Source organism: Etheostoma cragini, chromosome 9, assembly GCF_013103735.1.
Source record: "Etheostoma cragini isolate CJK2018 chromosome 9, CSU_Ecrag_1.0, whole genome shotgun sequence".
NCBI classification, from domain to species: Eukaryota; Metazoa; Chordata; class Actinopteri; order Perciformes; family Percidae; genus Etheostoma; species Etheostoma cragini.
The window spans coordinates 17,028,606-17,042,048 of record NC_048415.1 but is presented as its reverse complement, the minus strand read 5'-3'; the positions used below and the strand labels follow the sequence as shown (position 1 = coordinate 17,042,048).

Sequence of the window (13,443 nt, the reverse complement as noted above, 5' to 3'; positions counted from 1 at the left end):
ACAACTCACTAATGTCAATAGCAAGTATTTTAATGTGTGTTACAACCAAAAAATGCCTGACTTCAGTGAATCCAAGTGGTAGTTCAGAAAAAAATCTTTCTACTGTAACGTCCCGTCAAAATAAAAATGGGTATGTTTTGACTATGTGCCTGTAATTTTGTAATTTTGTTTTCAGTGGAAGTAAGCCTGGAGTGCTTTACTGATGGCAACAACAACACATACCATTTGCTTTCCCTCTTTCCATTGTAATTGTTAATAAAATTAATTTTAGTAATTGGCCTCTGCATTGGTGAGATGGTTTTTAATCATAACATTTCTGCTCTTTTGTTTTTTTGCATACAATTTCATCATGAATAGCTCTGGAATGACCTGGAACTAAACTTCACCATGACTGGGATGTGAATTCATACTGCATCACTTAATATACATATACAGTACAATGTCAGCTGGTCTAAATTATGCTTTGGAAATAAAAAATAGTCTTTCCACCAAAATAACAATGGTCACAATCCCTCCAAACTAATCCATCAGGACATCAAGACCTTTTCTATGGACACCATAGAAATTATTGCATATTGTAATTTGGCATCAGACACTTGGGTAGCAAGCACTTTCATTCTGGAAACTGCTCAGAAACCCCTTACTGTTAAAATACTAAGGAAAGCCATTGAACCTCTGAATGCCCTAGGTCTGTAGTTTGTGGTTGTACATTTTCTTGAAGCTGTGATTATCCTCAAGGTCACAACTAGTCGTTTTATAACAGTGAGGTCATGTCTCAAAAAATGGTTTCCCTGTAATGAAAAGGATACTTTGAGGACTCACATCATCACACAAGAATACAATTGGGCTCAGTTTGAGTGTAAGCTCTCTGGTCATATCCAATGTATGCAATTACAAAGCTGCCCAGGGTCCCCAGACCGCAGAAATATTCAAATCCCCCATTTAGAATAGGTGAAAATGATACATTTTGGAGAAATGGGGAGACTCATTGGTATCCATAGAACACATTTTCCTTCAGATATCTTGAGGTGAGAGGTTAGGGGTCTGCTCTGAAAAATTGCCAACTTTAGACTGTTATTGAGCTCAAAGCCCCCACTTAGAACCGCCGCTTACACCCACTAGAGAGGCCTTTTCACCTTAAACCCAGCAAATAGACAAACAATAAAAAAGTGCTTTAGTTGCTCTGGTGTCAAGGATTTACTTTGATTGCAGCATGCTGTTCAGGTTTGCAATTTCTGCAGAACGAAAGGGTTTCAGTGTACATCCATAAGATAAGGTAAGTGATCAAATGTGCCTCCACCCTCTTCAGTCCAGAGCATCAGTGTGACGTGTACCCATGATGCGCCTTTCTAAGTACATGTCTCTTGGTGGATCACCATGTTTGTTTTTCTCTGAGGTTCATTGGGGTCTCTGTGAGTGCTGAACCTACCAGTCCCGTCAGCTTAATGTTCAAGCTCCTCGCAGAAATCGGAGTCATTTCCAGTTCTGGTTGTTGAGTCAAGTTTGCAGACCCAGCGCAAGCCCTATTAAAGGTAAACAAAGAAAAAAGACATTCAGTACTCTACAATAACGTTTGTAGGCCAGATTTGACTGTGTCAACAAGCCATACAAGCATGTTAGCATTGACATTGTGTAACAAATATTCTTACCGAAATTGTAGAATATCCATTTTAAATTTGATGGTAACACGTGACCGAGGAGGCTTTTTTATTCAGGAGACCATTCTATTTAACATAATGGCGCCTTTATAAACAGATGGTTAATGTTGTGAAGCTCAACCAGTTAAGTTTAGGTAACAGAAATAGTTAGTTAGGATCAGCAGATCATTGTTAGGGATGAAAACGATCCACGTGAAACTTGTTTAACTTCAAAAAGTGCCCGTTAACCATGAACCCTGGTCCCCTGAGTGAAAGCTCTCTGTTGATTTGTCGCATCCTGTACTTTCCTCTAGTGTCCTGTCACATACCTTTGTTGTTTCCTCACCTGATAATTACACATGAGAATACAGTAGTTAGCTCAAAGACTGGAATCAACAAGCAATTTAGAAGATATGAAACAGTCTCCATTCTATCCAAGCTTTGTGTCTTCATAAAGAATATTAGGTCTGTTGGACTGTAAATTAATTATACAATCAATTTTAAAAAAAACTCTGCTCTCCCTGGTTTCATTGAGTTTTGTTGTGATATGTGAGTTTGTCATCTGGGAGGCCATTAGCTGACAGCTGTTCTCTTATACTCTGTTGTTACTGTCAGATAATTCAGTTGCTACCAAGTGTCTTAAACTTATTGGATCGAATTTGTGTTGAAATGTGACATATAAGCAAAGGGTGAGGTGGTTACACAAAGAAGGTTGGAACCCCTACTCATGTTAGAATTGTACTGATTTTCTTTTTCTCTGGACTGACCGTCCCGTCTTGGTTTGATCAACAGCTTTGACACATGGCACAAAAACTCGGCTCCATTAACACTTGATGTAATGAGGGACATTTTTTGGTCAGGGTGACAGACAGAAAACAAGAAAGGACAGCAGGTACAAGATGAGCGAGAGCAGAGGAAGAGAAAGTTTGTTACCTGTGAATCTTGGCACAGGGGTGTTTTTGTAATGAGATAGGGACGCAAAGGAGGAAGCAACAGTACCGCTGGCAAAAAGCCTGAATTATGGGTTGTTTTCCCATCTCGCTCAATCTACTCCTGGCTCCATCTGAACCCTACTGAGGCAGGCAGTCTATTATGGCTGCCCCATTTGATGCAGCCAACAAAAGAATGTGATTGCTCTCCCATGCCTGTGCTGTGCTCGACTTGCATTGTGACCAACCACTCTGCTGCCTGTCATTACAGCAGATACTCTATGACACCACGCTTGAAGGTGTAATGTCACCTGGGAGAAGATTTGATCAGGAGTCCCCTTGTTGGATAATTAGTGGCAATTTGGGCACATAAGAGAGCTAAGGAGCAGCTTTCAGCACCACATTGAGAGGGCATGCTATTCTGCTTTTACAATAAGAACTGAGACAGCTGCAAGTCAGTTACAGACTTGAAAAAACAATGTATTGTTTAAAAGAAAAAAAAAATCTTTTGTTTAAGTGTTGAGGTCATCTCCACCTACAAAACCCTATGTTTGATAACTTAGATTTAGTGAAAATACAGATGAAATTGTACTTCGTATCCACTGGCTGTGTAAACTTGATTCCTTTGGAGTACAGTATGTGGGCGGATATTTACATTGGGGAAAAAAATATTTTATCTATTGAAAGTATTTCAAATTTCTTTGTGTATTTGGTTTACATCGCTCTGTGAAAGAGGCCAAGAATCGATTGCAAGGTTTTGTTAACCTCAGCCCTAAAATTATTTGCAAAACACAGAGATCCCTCGCACAGCCTGATGTTGACACCCTAAAACACCCTACACATGTGCTTTATAACTAAGCTCTCACAATAAGTAATGCTTTTTAGATTGCCTCTATGGAAGGAATTTGTTAGTTGACATGTTGTGAAATGTTTGATTTTCTGTTACACCCATAAATAAAGCAGTGAGAGATAAATGGGATGTAATTTACCACATGCTCAAAAATTGGCCAAAAGGTCCAAGAATGTAAGGCTATGTTCCAACCTTATTAGTATTTAACTTACTGTATATTTTGGCATTGAATGATGAATTTATATGCAAACTAATAGGACAGAAGCAAAGATTAGAAACATAAAACTTAAAATTCTTACATGTATATCAAATAATACACAGCATTATTTCTCAGTACTAACTTCTGTTGAATAAAGAAATTAAATAAAGTTTTAGAGGATGGAAATAAGTCAGCATGTCTTCAACACTTCACACATGATAAAGCATTAAAGTTCTTTTAGGTGCTACAACAACTGGGACATTAAAGTGCTCATGTTATGCTTTTTGGCTTTTTCCCTTTCCTTTATTGTATTATACATCTTTTTGTGCACAGTATAGGTTTACAGAAAAAAACTCAAACTGCTCCAAACAGCTCTACTGTTGTCCAGAAAATAACTTCTATGGCTTATTGAGCTTAACCTCAATTTAACTTAATTTAAAGAAAGTATCACTCAATTTCAAAGTTGGATATGAATACCCCAGGGCAATTATTGCTCGAAATGCAGTAAAATTAAACTAATATACAGCAGCAAAGAATTTGGAATAGGACAGACAACATGAAATGACTGTGACAGCAACGGGATTGTGACAGCAACATAATACTAACTACTAACTACAGGAATCTCATTTCATGGATTAAGCTCACCATCAGTTCAAATGAAAAGGAAAAGTATTGGTAGAATATAATTTGGTTTCCCTTCACAATGTTCTGTAGTGATATTTGCTGATAGCTGATGTGTGACCCAGAGATTGTCTAACTCAGTTGCCTGGCACCATGGCTAATACTCAGGATTTGTTTTGTTGCAGTGGGCCGATGTCATGGAGACCCTATCGATCAATAAGCTGACTGCAGAGTCTATAGGCACAGTGTGTAGACTTAGTGGGTCTGTGATTGCACTCTCTTGGGAAATAAACTGATGCTCTAAAATGCATGTGTTTATGATGGCGACTTGGCTTCCTCATCAAAGTAAGCATGCAATCACTATCTGAAAACTCAAACTTCCTTTCTCTACTCGACTTCCTCTCCTCTCCCTACTCAAATCTCTAGTTCTCTACCATAGTCACTCAAGTGCTACAGCGAAGTGCTTAGGTGTGTGTAGACAAATAGATATTTCTGTTTTGTCGGATAAGAGAATTTCCTAAATAAAAAAGAGTTTGGAGACAAATGAAAAGCCATATAGAGTGGGCATCATGAGCAGTTAATAAAAGAATAAAATAAGTTCCCCACTGACGATGATCTGCTTAAGACCAGGCCAGGGAAAGATCCAGAACAGAAGCATGGAATACAATATATTTTAGAGATGATGAACATCATTGTGAGCTTTCTGGAGGTGTCACAGGCACAATAGTGTGAAGGAAAAAAAGTGACATCAAGGCTTCTAAAGACGTGCGAGTTCGGGGGATTCGGGGCTTTTTTCACTGTCACTTTGTACATGTCAACCATGTACAACTATGTATCCAAAAAAAACGATAGATTAGCAGCATGCACCGCTTTCTCCTTATTGACTTGGGAGGAGGGGGCTCCTGAACAACCCCTGAGTGCGGCGCCTCACTGCTGACAAAATGGCTAACAGTGCTAATATCTGAACCAAAATGAGCATCAGAAAGTGCAGGATATAAAAACTCTTGAGGCTGTACAAAATATACCCCTTTTATTGATAAAATGAAGGGAGTTGTTGTTGGGGCCGAACCCGCTGGCGGCACCTTGACTGCTGCTGCTGCAGTCACAGATCCAGCTGCAGTGAGGCTTAACGGATGGCTTCCAGCCTGGCTTTTATTTCCTGAATGTTCCTTTTTCAAAGTGACTCAGAGATAGAGTGGTTCAGTACAGGGAGTAGCCTGCAGACTGTGCGTCAGGTGTCCAGGTCCCACCTGAGCTGCACACAGACCGAATGCAGTCCATGGCAGAGGTTGACATGTGATCACAGCCAGCATCAGCCCGGCCCTTTTGTGGGTGTTAGTTTACTTTTTTGTATATTTGTATTTGGACCTGAAGTTGAACGGTCTTCTTTCTCCATCTGTTGGTCCCCCATTGTGAGTCAGCAGTAATGAAATGTAAGCGCTCAATTACACAATTACAAAAATCTTTGCACCTTTCCTCGTGTTTCCTTTAACACTTCATTTTGGGCTGAGCCCCCCTAAAGGTCGGATCCTACAATCGCTCCTGCTTGTGGCTTTGTTTAAGGGTTATATTTCATTAAGTCAATTCAATATCTGCTTTACATGTATGTACTCCTCTTAAATATCTCTTAAATCGCCAGCTATCACAAAAGTCTTTTGTAATTTGCTCTCAGACTCAGTGAGGAACTCTCTGTGCTGCATTTAGGAAAAGGATCTTTTGTTCGGCTCTTTTCTGGAGCACTTTACTCATTTTATGTGAATTTCAAGGTATTTTGTAAAGCTGCTTCTATTTAGTTTCAGTCCATGTCTGCTTTCTTACCAAGGTCTTCCTAGAAAAAGAGTGTGCTGATTTTTCTGGGGCAGCAAGGTTGAAAAAAAACTTTAACAGTTTACCAATAGAAACAAAAAAACTGTGTGAGGAAATACTGCATGTGCTGTTATTTGTTAGAACAGTGTAATTCATAATGTATAACATTTGTTTGGACATGTGTTGCCAAATTATCCTTATTATTCTCATTTAAGACAGACATGGCTGTAAATCGGCTATTTATTTACAAATAGTATAGATTCTTACAATGTTAGTCCTGGTGATGTCCAAAGAGCAACTTCCACATCACAGTTCACATTGAAAGCTCCTTTGTCATCATTCTGGAATCAGGAAGAAAAAAGAAAAATACAGACCTAGTTGATGACAAGGGACTGCATAAACCCACTGGACAATAACAAATTTATGAAAAAATAGCATCAACTAATACCATTTATGAAAGCGAAACATGCCTGTCCTCATCTAGCACAATGATCTATCTAATGGCAGGCTGTGTAGTATGCCGCCAGAAAAGAAAATGTGTGACTGATAGATGGAAAGAACCATTCTGTCCAGTCAAAGCTAAGACATGTTGTTCTCTAACTGGGGAAGTCTAGCTCAGATGTCTCCGCCACATCACAAGCATTGCAGTGTTAGACCCTCAGAACTGGAGACTTTATACATTGCTGTGGTATTATTTCAACATTGGAAGGGGTTAGATGGACGGATAGGGACAGTGTGAGATAGGACAGTGTGAGGGATTGTGGTCCGGCACCGTTTTGTTTTGTATTGTTGTTCCTTCTTTTGCTTTGTCTTGAATTATTGTTGTTTATTGTTTTTTTTCTTGAATGTACAGGCGAATTGTATGATGAATCAGATTCCTTATTAAAAAGACGTTTGATAAAATAAATGTAGGATTGGATAAAATACTGTTGAAGCTGATTAAAATTAATTATTATTAATTAAAGCGTGCAGCCAAATAAAATAGCCTTAAGGTGACAGAACCAACGCATGACTAATAGGATATGACAACAGGCTTTATATGGTTATGAAAAATAAAAATTAAAAAGGCAGCTTAGCAAGTGACAAGGCTTTACCAGTGATAACACAAGTTATACTGTAATAAGAATTTGATGTATCTTTTTGGACCAAAAATACCTCTCAATCATGTGCTGACTTCATATGAGGCTTGAGCAACCACAGGGGATGGCGTACAGTCACACACACAGGCTGTTCTTTTAGAACATCATGGCCAGTTATTGACAACCTGCTGACACAAAACTGTAACAGTTATTTAATTATTTATTTTTTTGCAATATGCGACAGATGTGCACACTGTACTGTCACCAGCCATCGAGGTGGGTTTGAGTTTGAAGTGACACTTAGAGACTGAAGCTCCGCCGCCTTCACCGACTTGGCACCAGCGGAGCGCACACGGAACGATTTGCACAGATCGCCGCCTCGACAGGAATATTGTGGCGAGCGGTTTCTGGACGTTCAATTTATTGCCGGGCTGATTTGCTTTATTGAAATATCATAAAGGACACAGAGAGGGAAGGGACTGTTGACTTATGGCGAGTTGCGAGTAAGAAGATTAACCTGAAGTAAGGTAAGGAACTGCACTAGACTGTAGCAAGCCACCGTCATCGACAAAAGTTATTGGCTAAGGAAAATGTGGAACATATGGTTAAGAATTTTTTTAAATTTTTTTTATCGCATGACTCACCAGTTTTGAAGAAAGTAGCGTGCCTTGCACCCATAGTCACACCCAAAATGGCATAAAATGCGTAAAATGTTGTAAACATGTCATCGTAAAGCTGAGCATCTGTTCCAAATTAAAAAAAAAAAGTATGCCATGTATGAAGTGATCTCACCAGATTAAAATAATAAAAGCTAATTTTTAACCTGTGAAGATTTGTTACAAACATGTTGGTACAAATAAATCGGGCATCTCATCTACCATTTCTCCTCTCTTTTAGATTTCGTTTCCACCATGTCAGCCAATGGGAGCTCAGAGACAGTTTGCAGGTCAGAGGTCAGACCGAGCAATAACTCCTGCAGCCAGAAGGAACTGTCTATCACCGCCTCTGTCATCTCTATGACTGTGGGCATGTTCTCCAACGGGCTCGCGCTCTTTATCCTTATCAAGTCTTACATCCGCATCCGGATCAAGTCCAAGGCGTCCTTCCTGCTTTTTGCCAGCAGCCTGGTGCTCACAGACCTGCTGGGTCACCTCATCAATGGCTCCCTGGTGCTTTTGGTCTACAGCTTCCACAAGAAATGGGAGATATTTGACCCTCACCGCATTGTGTGCAGCGTCTTTGGGGCGTGCATGGTGTTCTTTGGCCTGACCCCCTTGTTCCTGGGGAGTGTCATGGCGGTGGAGCGCTGCATTGGAATCATCAGGCCTATCTTTCACTCCACAGCATTAGCTCCCCACCACATGAAAAGGCTTCTCGGACTCATGTGGCTGCTTGCTGCCCTGGTGGCTGTGCTGCCTGTGCTACTGTGGAGGCCCTACAAGGTTCAAAGCTCCAGGAGCTGGTGCTTCTTCCACATGGAGGAACCCAGAGACTGGCTAGATGTGCTCCTCCCTCTGCTTTTCTCTATGCTGGGGCTGTTGGCCCTACTGCTTTCCATTGTGTGCAATGCACTGACAAGCTGTGCTCTGCTGCAGGACAGACTGCGCCGCAAGCATCACTGTAGAAGCACTTCTTACCACTTAGAGATGATCTGCCAGCTGCTGGCTATCATGTTGGTGTCCTGTGTGTGCTGGGGCCCATTGCTGGTAAGAATATCTCCTTCTGATTAGACCTTTAAAGTTTTTCTCAATTGCTTTTGCACAATTGTCGAAGGACTTTTAAACTTTGTCAAACTATACAACCATACTACTACCTTAAGGTCAGTTGTTCCCTTGACTATAGTCAATTACTTTGACACAAAATGCACAGAGTAAGCCTTGCAGATCAAAATAGTTTGCATTCAGTTGCAATTGAATCAATCTATTTTGCATATAGGGATTTACACAATTAACGTGAATACATGCACGTTAATTGTGTAAATTCCTATATGCAAAATAGAGCAGCACCATTTAAAGCAACTAAACGCAAACAGGTAACGGATAAGGATATCACACTAGATGTTCTACGGGGATATATATATATATATACATATATATATTTGTAACTAATCACACATTTTTATCTGTTCTAATTAACCCTTTAATTATTTTGCCCATTACCTTTTCTCATTTCAATGCTCTTATCAACATGGAAAAGTGGATCGGCTTGCTTTGTGCTTTTTTTTTTTAAATTGAAAACAACATTGGCATATAGCCGACTGTAGTGTTCAGTTTCACACACTACATTCTCACTTGGAGCAAATGATCTCTCACACAGTTCACAACAACAAAACACACAGATCACTTTGATCTATTCAATGGAACCATTTGTCAACTTTTTAAAAGTATACTTGCCATTCAGAATCTTGTTGGCATCCATTTTGGCGTCTCGCGCTCACCCTCCACTCAAAACGTAACGTTACTACTCTTTGGCCGGCTTGCAAGCCCAAACAAGTGCGTGCGGTGTGCCTGTTTGGTTTCCGATCTAGCTAGATCCAGTGTGGTGTTGTAGTTTTTCTAACACTATTAGTTGTTGCAACAGTATTTGAAAAAAATTACAAAGTTTACTAGGCCAAAAAGAATGTTGATCTTACAATAAATAAAAAAAAGTTAACGTCGTTAATAATAGGTTTAACTGACGGCACCAATATATATACATATGTATTTATATTTATATGTGTGTATATATACATAGGTAGAAAGTGATGCTACTGTGCCTTTACAGTCAGTCCCCTGGTGCAATGATGGTGCAGATATGCTCAGAGCACAGATGTTAATTAATTAATTAATGCTATTATATTACAATAATTTATTCCCTTTTTGTATCCTACTATTATACATTTATTTATCATTTTTCTGATCCTAAACCACATCTCCTATTTGCCAGTCTGTCATGCATTTGATGATTTTGAACGCTAGGTAAATAGCCTACAAAGTGCCGGTTAGAGATAGTGAAATGGGTTTGAAATGAGACAGATGCCATGTAGATTTAGGTTATCTGTGACGGGTGATGAAAAGATGACTCAAGAAAGCTTGTTTTTAAAAGAATGCCTTAAGAAGTTATTTGGTTGTTTCTTTTGTTTGTTGGCTCACTTTTACTCACAACATGCTAACCGGCAGCATAGACTTCCATTCACTACGCTAAGTTAAGCAAAGCAAAGCAAAGCTAAGCTAAGCTAAGCTAAGCTGCATACACTGAGACAAAAAATGCATTGGCCCCTATTTCAACAAACGGTGGCGTATTCTTTTAAGGTTTTTGACCCGCTGCTTTTCTCTTTTTTTGTACATCCAGCTCTCTCATTCTTTACAGCTGAAGATCGCTTCCAAAGATTTATGACATCAAGACTCAAATATTTCAGTAGTTTACTGCTTAGCCCTTGATCTAAACTGATAAAATACTGCAGTGTGTCCAGACCTTTGAAGGCACACCTACACGCAGCTCTGTCCTTCAAACTAGCTCCTCTTCAATGTCATGTCATGTCACACTCCTCATCCATTACAGTCATAAAGCAAAATACTTTGCACAACATATTTGCATGGTACTTTACAAATTTTGGCAATTTGTCCAAAAGAATTGCACTGAAACTTCCTTTAGGTTATTTTAAACATCTTACTCATACATCGACTCGAACAAACAATTAAGTAGGATTTTTCTGTTTAGTCAGTCACTATTTATTTATGAGTTTAAAATCATCATTCAAATATTTGTTGAACCATTTATTGTACATTGGTGGAAGATAATGAATGTGCCACTCATGAGAAGACGCTAAGTGACAAACACTATCAATCTGCAGAAGACAAGTTTTAAAATGTGTATCCAATAAAGCATTTGCATAGCTTACATAAACACTGAATGGCGATGCTTTCTGTAATGGGTTTCAATAAGTAAAGATTTCTTAAAAAAGGATTTAGAGGACATGAGTTTTATTAAATGCTACATTAGTTATTTGTTTATTTATATCTTTGATAGCATGCACTTATTCAAGTTTTTCTGTCTTTTTCTATTTCCCAATGACCATTCCACCAGATTCACGTCATCGTGGTGAGCACCAGAGCCCAGGACGAGCGTGCGTCTTCCAGTCTGCTGATGGTGGTACGCATGGCCACATGGAACCAGATCCTGGACCCCTGGGTTTACATCCTCCTGAGGAAGGCTGTTCTGAGGAAAATCTTCATGTTGTTTCACAGCTGCTGGGGTCCAAAGTCTCATAGCTTAAACCGCTGGCAGCGTAGCATGCTCCACAGCTCGATGGAGACCAGCAACTCAGGCGCCGGCCCGACTGACTGCCGCTGCCCCGGTAGACTTCCTCTGTCAGACACTGCGATCAAATCCATCACCTGAAACATGGTCACGATGTTTTGATCTGAGAACACCTGTGAGGAAAAACGGGAAGAAGCTGTGAAGATGTGCAGAATTTTGTTGGAATACAGACACTCAAAGTTGTGGTACATAAACTACCAATTTAAAGTTATTTTTCATGTTCTCTTTAGTCATCATGAACTGGCAGTATTGTGACCTATTGTATAATGTGGGATTCATTTTGTGTTCTCACCTTTGAGCTCTGCTTTTTGCATCAGCGGCTGTGAACAAAATATGTCTAAAAAGGTCGACAGTGCTCAGAAAATAATACATTCACAGACAGGTTAGTTTAGTCATTCTTTTATTCAATTTGTCTATTGAAAAAGTGACCATCTGTCCATTCGGCAGCTCCAGTCTGTGTACTAAACTCAGTGTAGCCCTGTGTTTGCAGATATATTTAAGTATAAATAGCACACAATGTTGAGATATTTGAAGCATACAAATAATATGTAATATCTATCTATCTATCTATCTATCTATCTATCTATCTATCTATCTATCTATCTATCTATCTATCTATCTGTCTGTCTAGCATTTTCATACATCCATGAAAGACAGAATGACAGAATTAAGTTAGTCAGCGGTCTGCTTAGGTAATGTGTACATTACTTTAAAGTAAATGTTATGTTCTGCACAAATGCTTTTGTAGTATATCATCTCTCTCTCATGAAATCTTTCCAGTTTCTTTGGGCTGAACTGTGTAATAAATGTGGAAATGTAAGAACAAATCAACTAATATTACTGAGCAAATGGATTACTCTACTCTACTACTACTTATAATGGCTGATGGTCAGAGTAGTATGTGTTAGTAGGAAGTTATTCTTCACCAAAAAGTTTTTGAGGAGAAAGTCTGTCCCGTGTCTGTCTGTCTCCGTGAAGTCTCTGAGCAGGATAATTATAGATATTTTCAGTATTCAATTATTATAAGTAAATAATTATTGTAAATGCCAATCAGTTAGACTCATATTAACCTTATTACAATTGCTGCAATCAGTCATGATGAGGTCATTGTTCTGGTTGGGGTCCGGCTGGCCGTGAGTATCTGCTGTTTTTCTGAGTTTTCTGTTCGCCTGCCCTGTTTGTCCCTGCTGTTTTCTTTTTTCCTCGCTCTCCCTCCTGCTGAAGCCAGCTGACCCCGCACACCTAAGTCTCATCCACATCACCTGCTCCCGCCGCTCACACCCGTCTGCCGTCTTCAATCAACAACAGTATGTCAGCCCCGGCTCTTCAACCAGTCTTTGCTTGATCGTCACACTGGTGAAACTCTCGAAGCGTTTGTTCGTGCAAGTGTTCTATGGTTAATGTGACTCATCTTTTTTGTTTCTTCCCCGCAGTTATCACCTCCACTCCTGTTTTCTGTCTCCGGTCAGCTGGCTTCTCTTCTTGGCCCCCCCTCCCACGGCACCCAGCTTCAGCCTCTCTCTGTCTCCACTCCCAGCTCCAGTGTCTTCTCTGTTCCACGCTCCTGGCTCTCCCCCGAGTATCCGCACCCTCGAGACTCCCCAAGCTTCCCCCGTCTCTTTGTCCCTCTCCCTGCAGTCTGCCTTCTCACTTCTCCTCTCCTCTCAGTCAATAAATCCATTTGCATTCCTTTGAGCCTTGCATTTTAGTCTTTCTGTTCTTAGCGTAACAGTAAACTGATTCATTAGTAATTTGCCAGCTGTTAAGTGTTGGTAGAACTCCTTATCACCGCTGCTCTGGAGGTTTACAGTAATTTATATTCACTTATAGGTGGCACACAAACAAAAAATTAAGAACAAATACATTGTAAGGAAAAATATAGCAAGGCAGACACTTAAACGGAAAAAAGTGGTCCAAGATAATGATAATAGTCATTTTAGGATTGCACATTACAGTTTTTCTCCATTGGTTTGGCTCATTTCTTGAAACAGAAATTACATTCTCAAAACAACATGGACAAACC

The 13,443-nt window shown here is 39.8% G+C and overlaps 1 protein-coding gene across 1 annotated transcript; it reads left to right on the top strand.

Annotated features, from left to right (window-relative positions):
- The first annotated feature begins 7,240 nt into the window (after positions 1-7,240).
- ptgfr (prostaglandin F receptor (FP)) lies at positions 7,241-11,848 on the top strand. Its single transcript, XM_034882603.1, has 3 exons — positions 7,241-7,648; positions 8,019-8,827; positions 11,187-11,848. The coding sequence occupies exons 2-3, from the start codon at positions 8,033-8,035 to the stop codon at positions 11,499-11,501; spliced, it is 1,110 nt and encodes a 369-aa protein (XP_034738494.1). The 5' UTR covers positions 7,241-7,648; positions 8,019-8,032; the 3' UTR covers positions 11,502-11,848.
- The last annotated feature ends 1,595 nt before the right edge of the window (positions 11,849-13,443 follow it).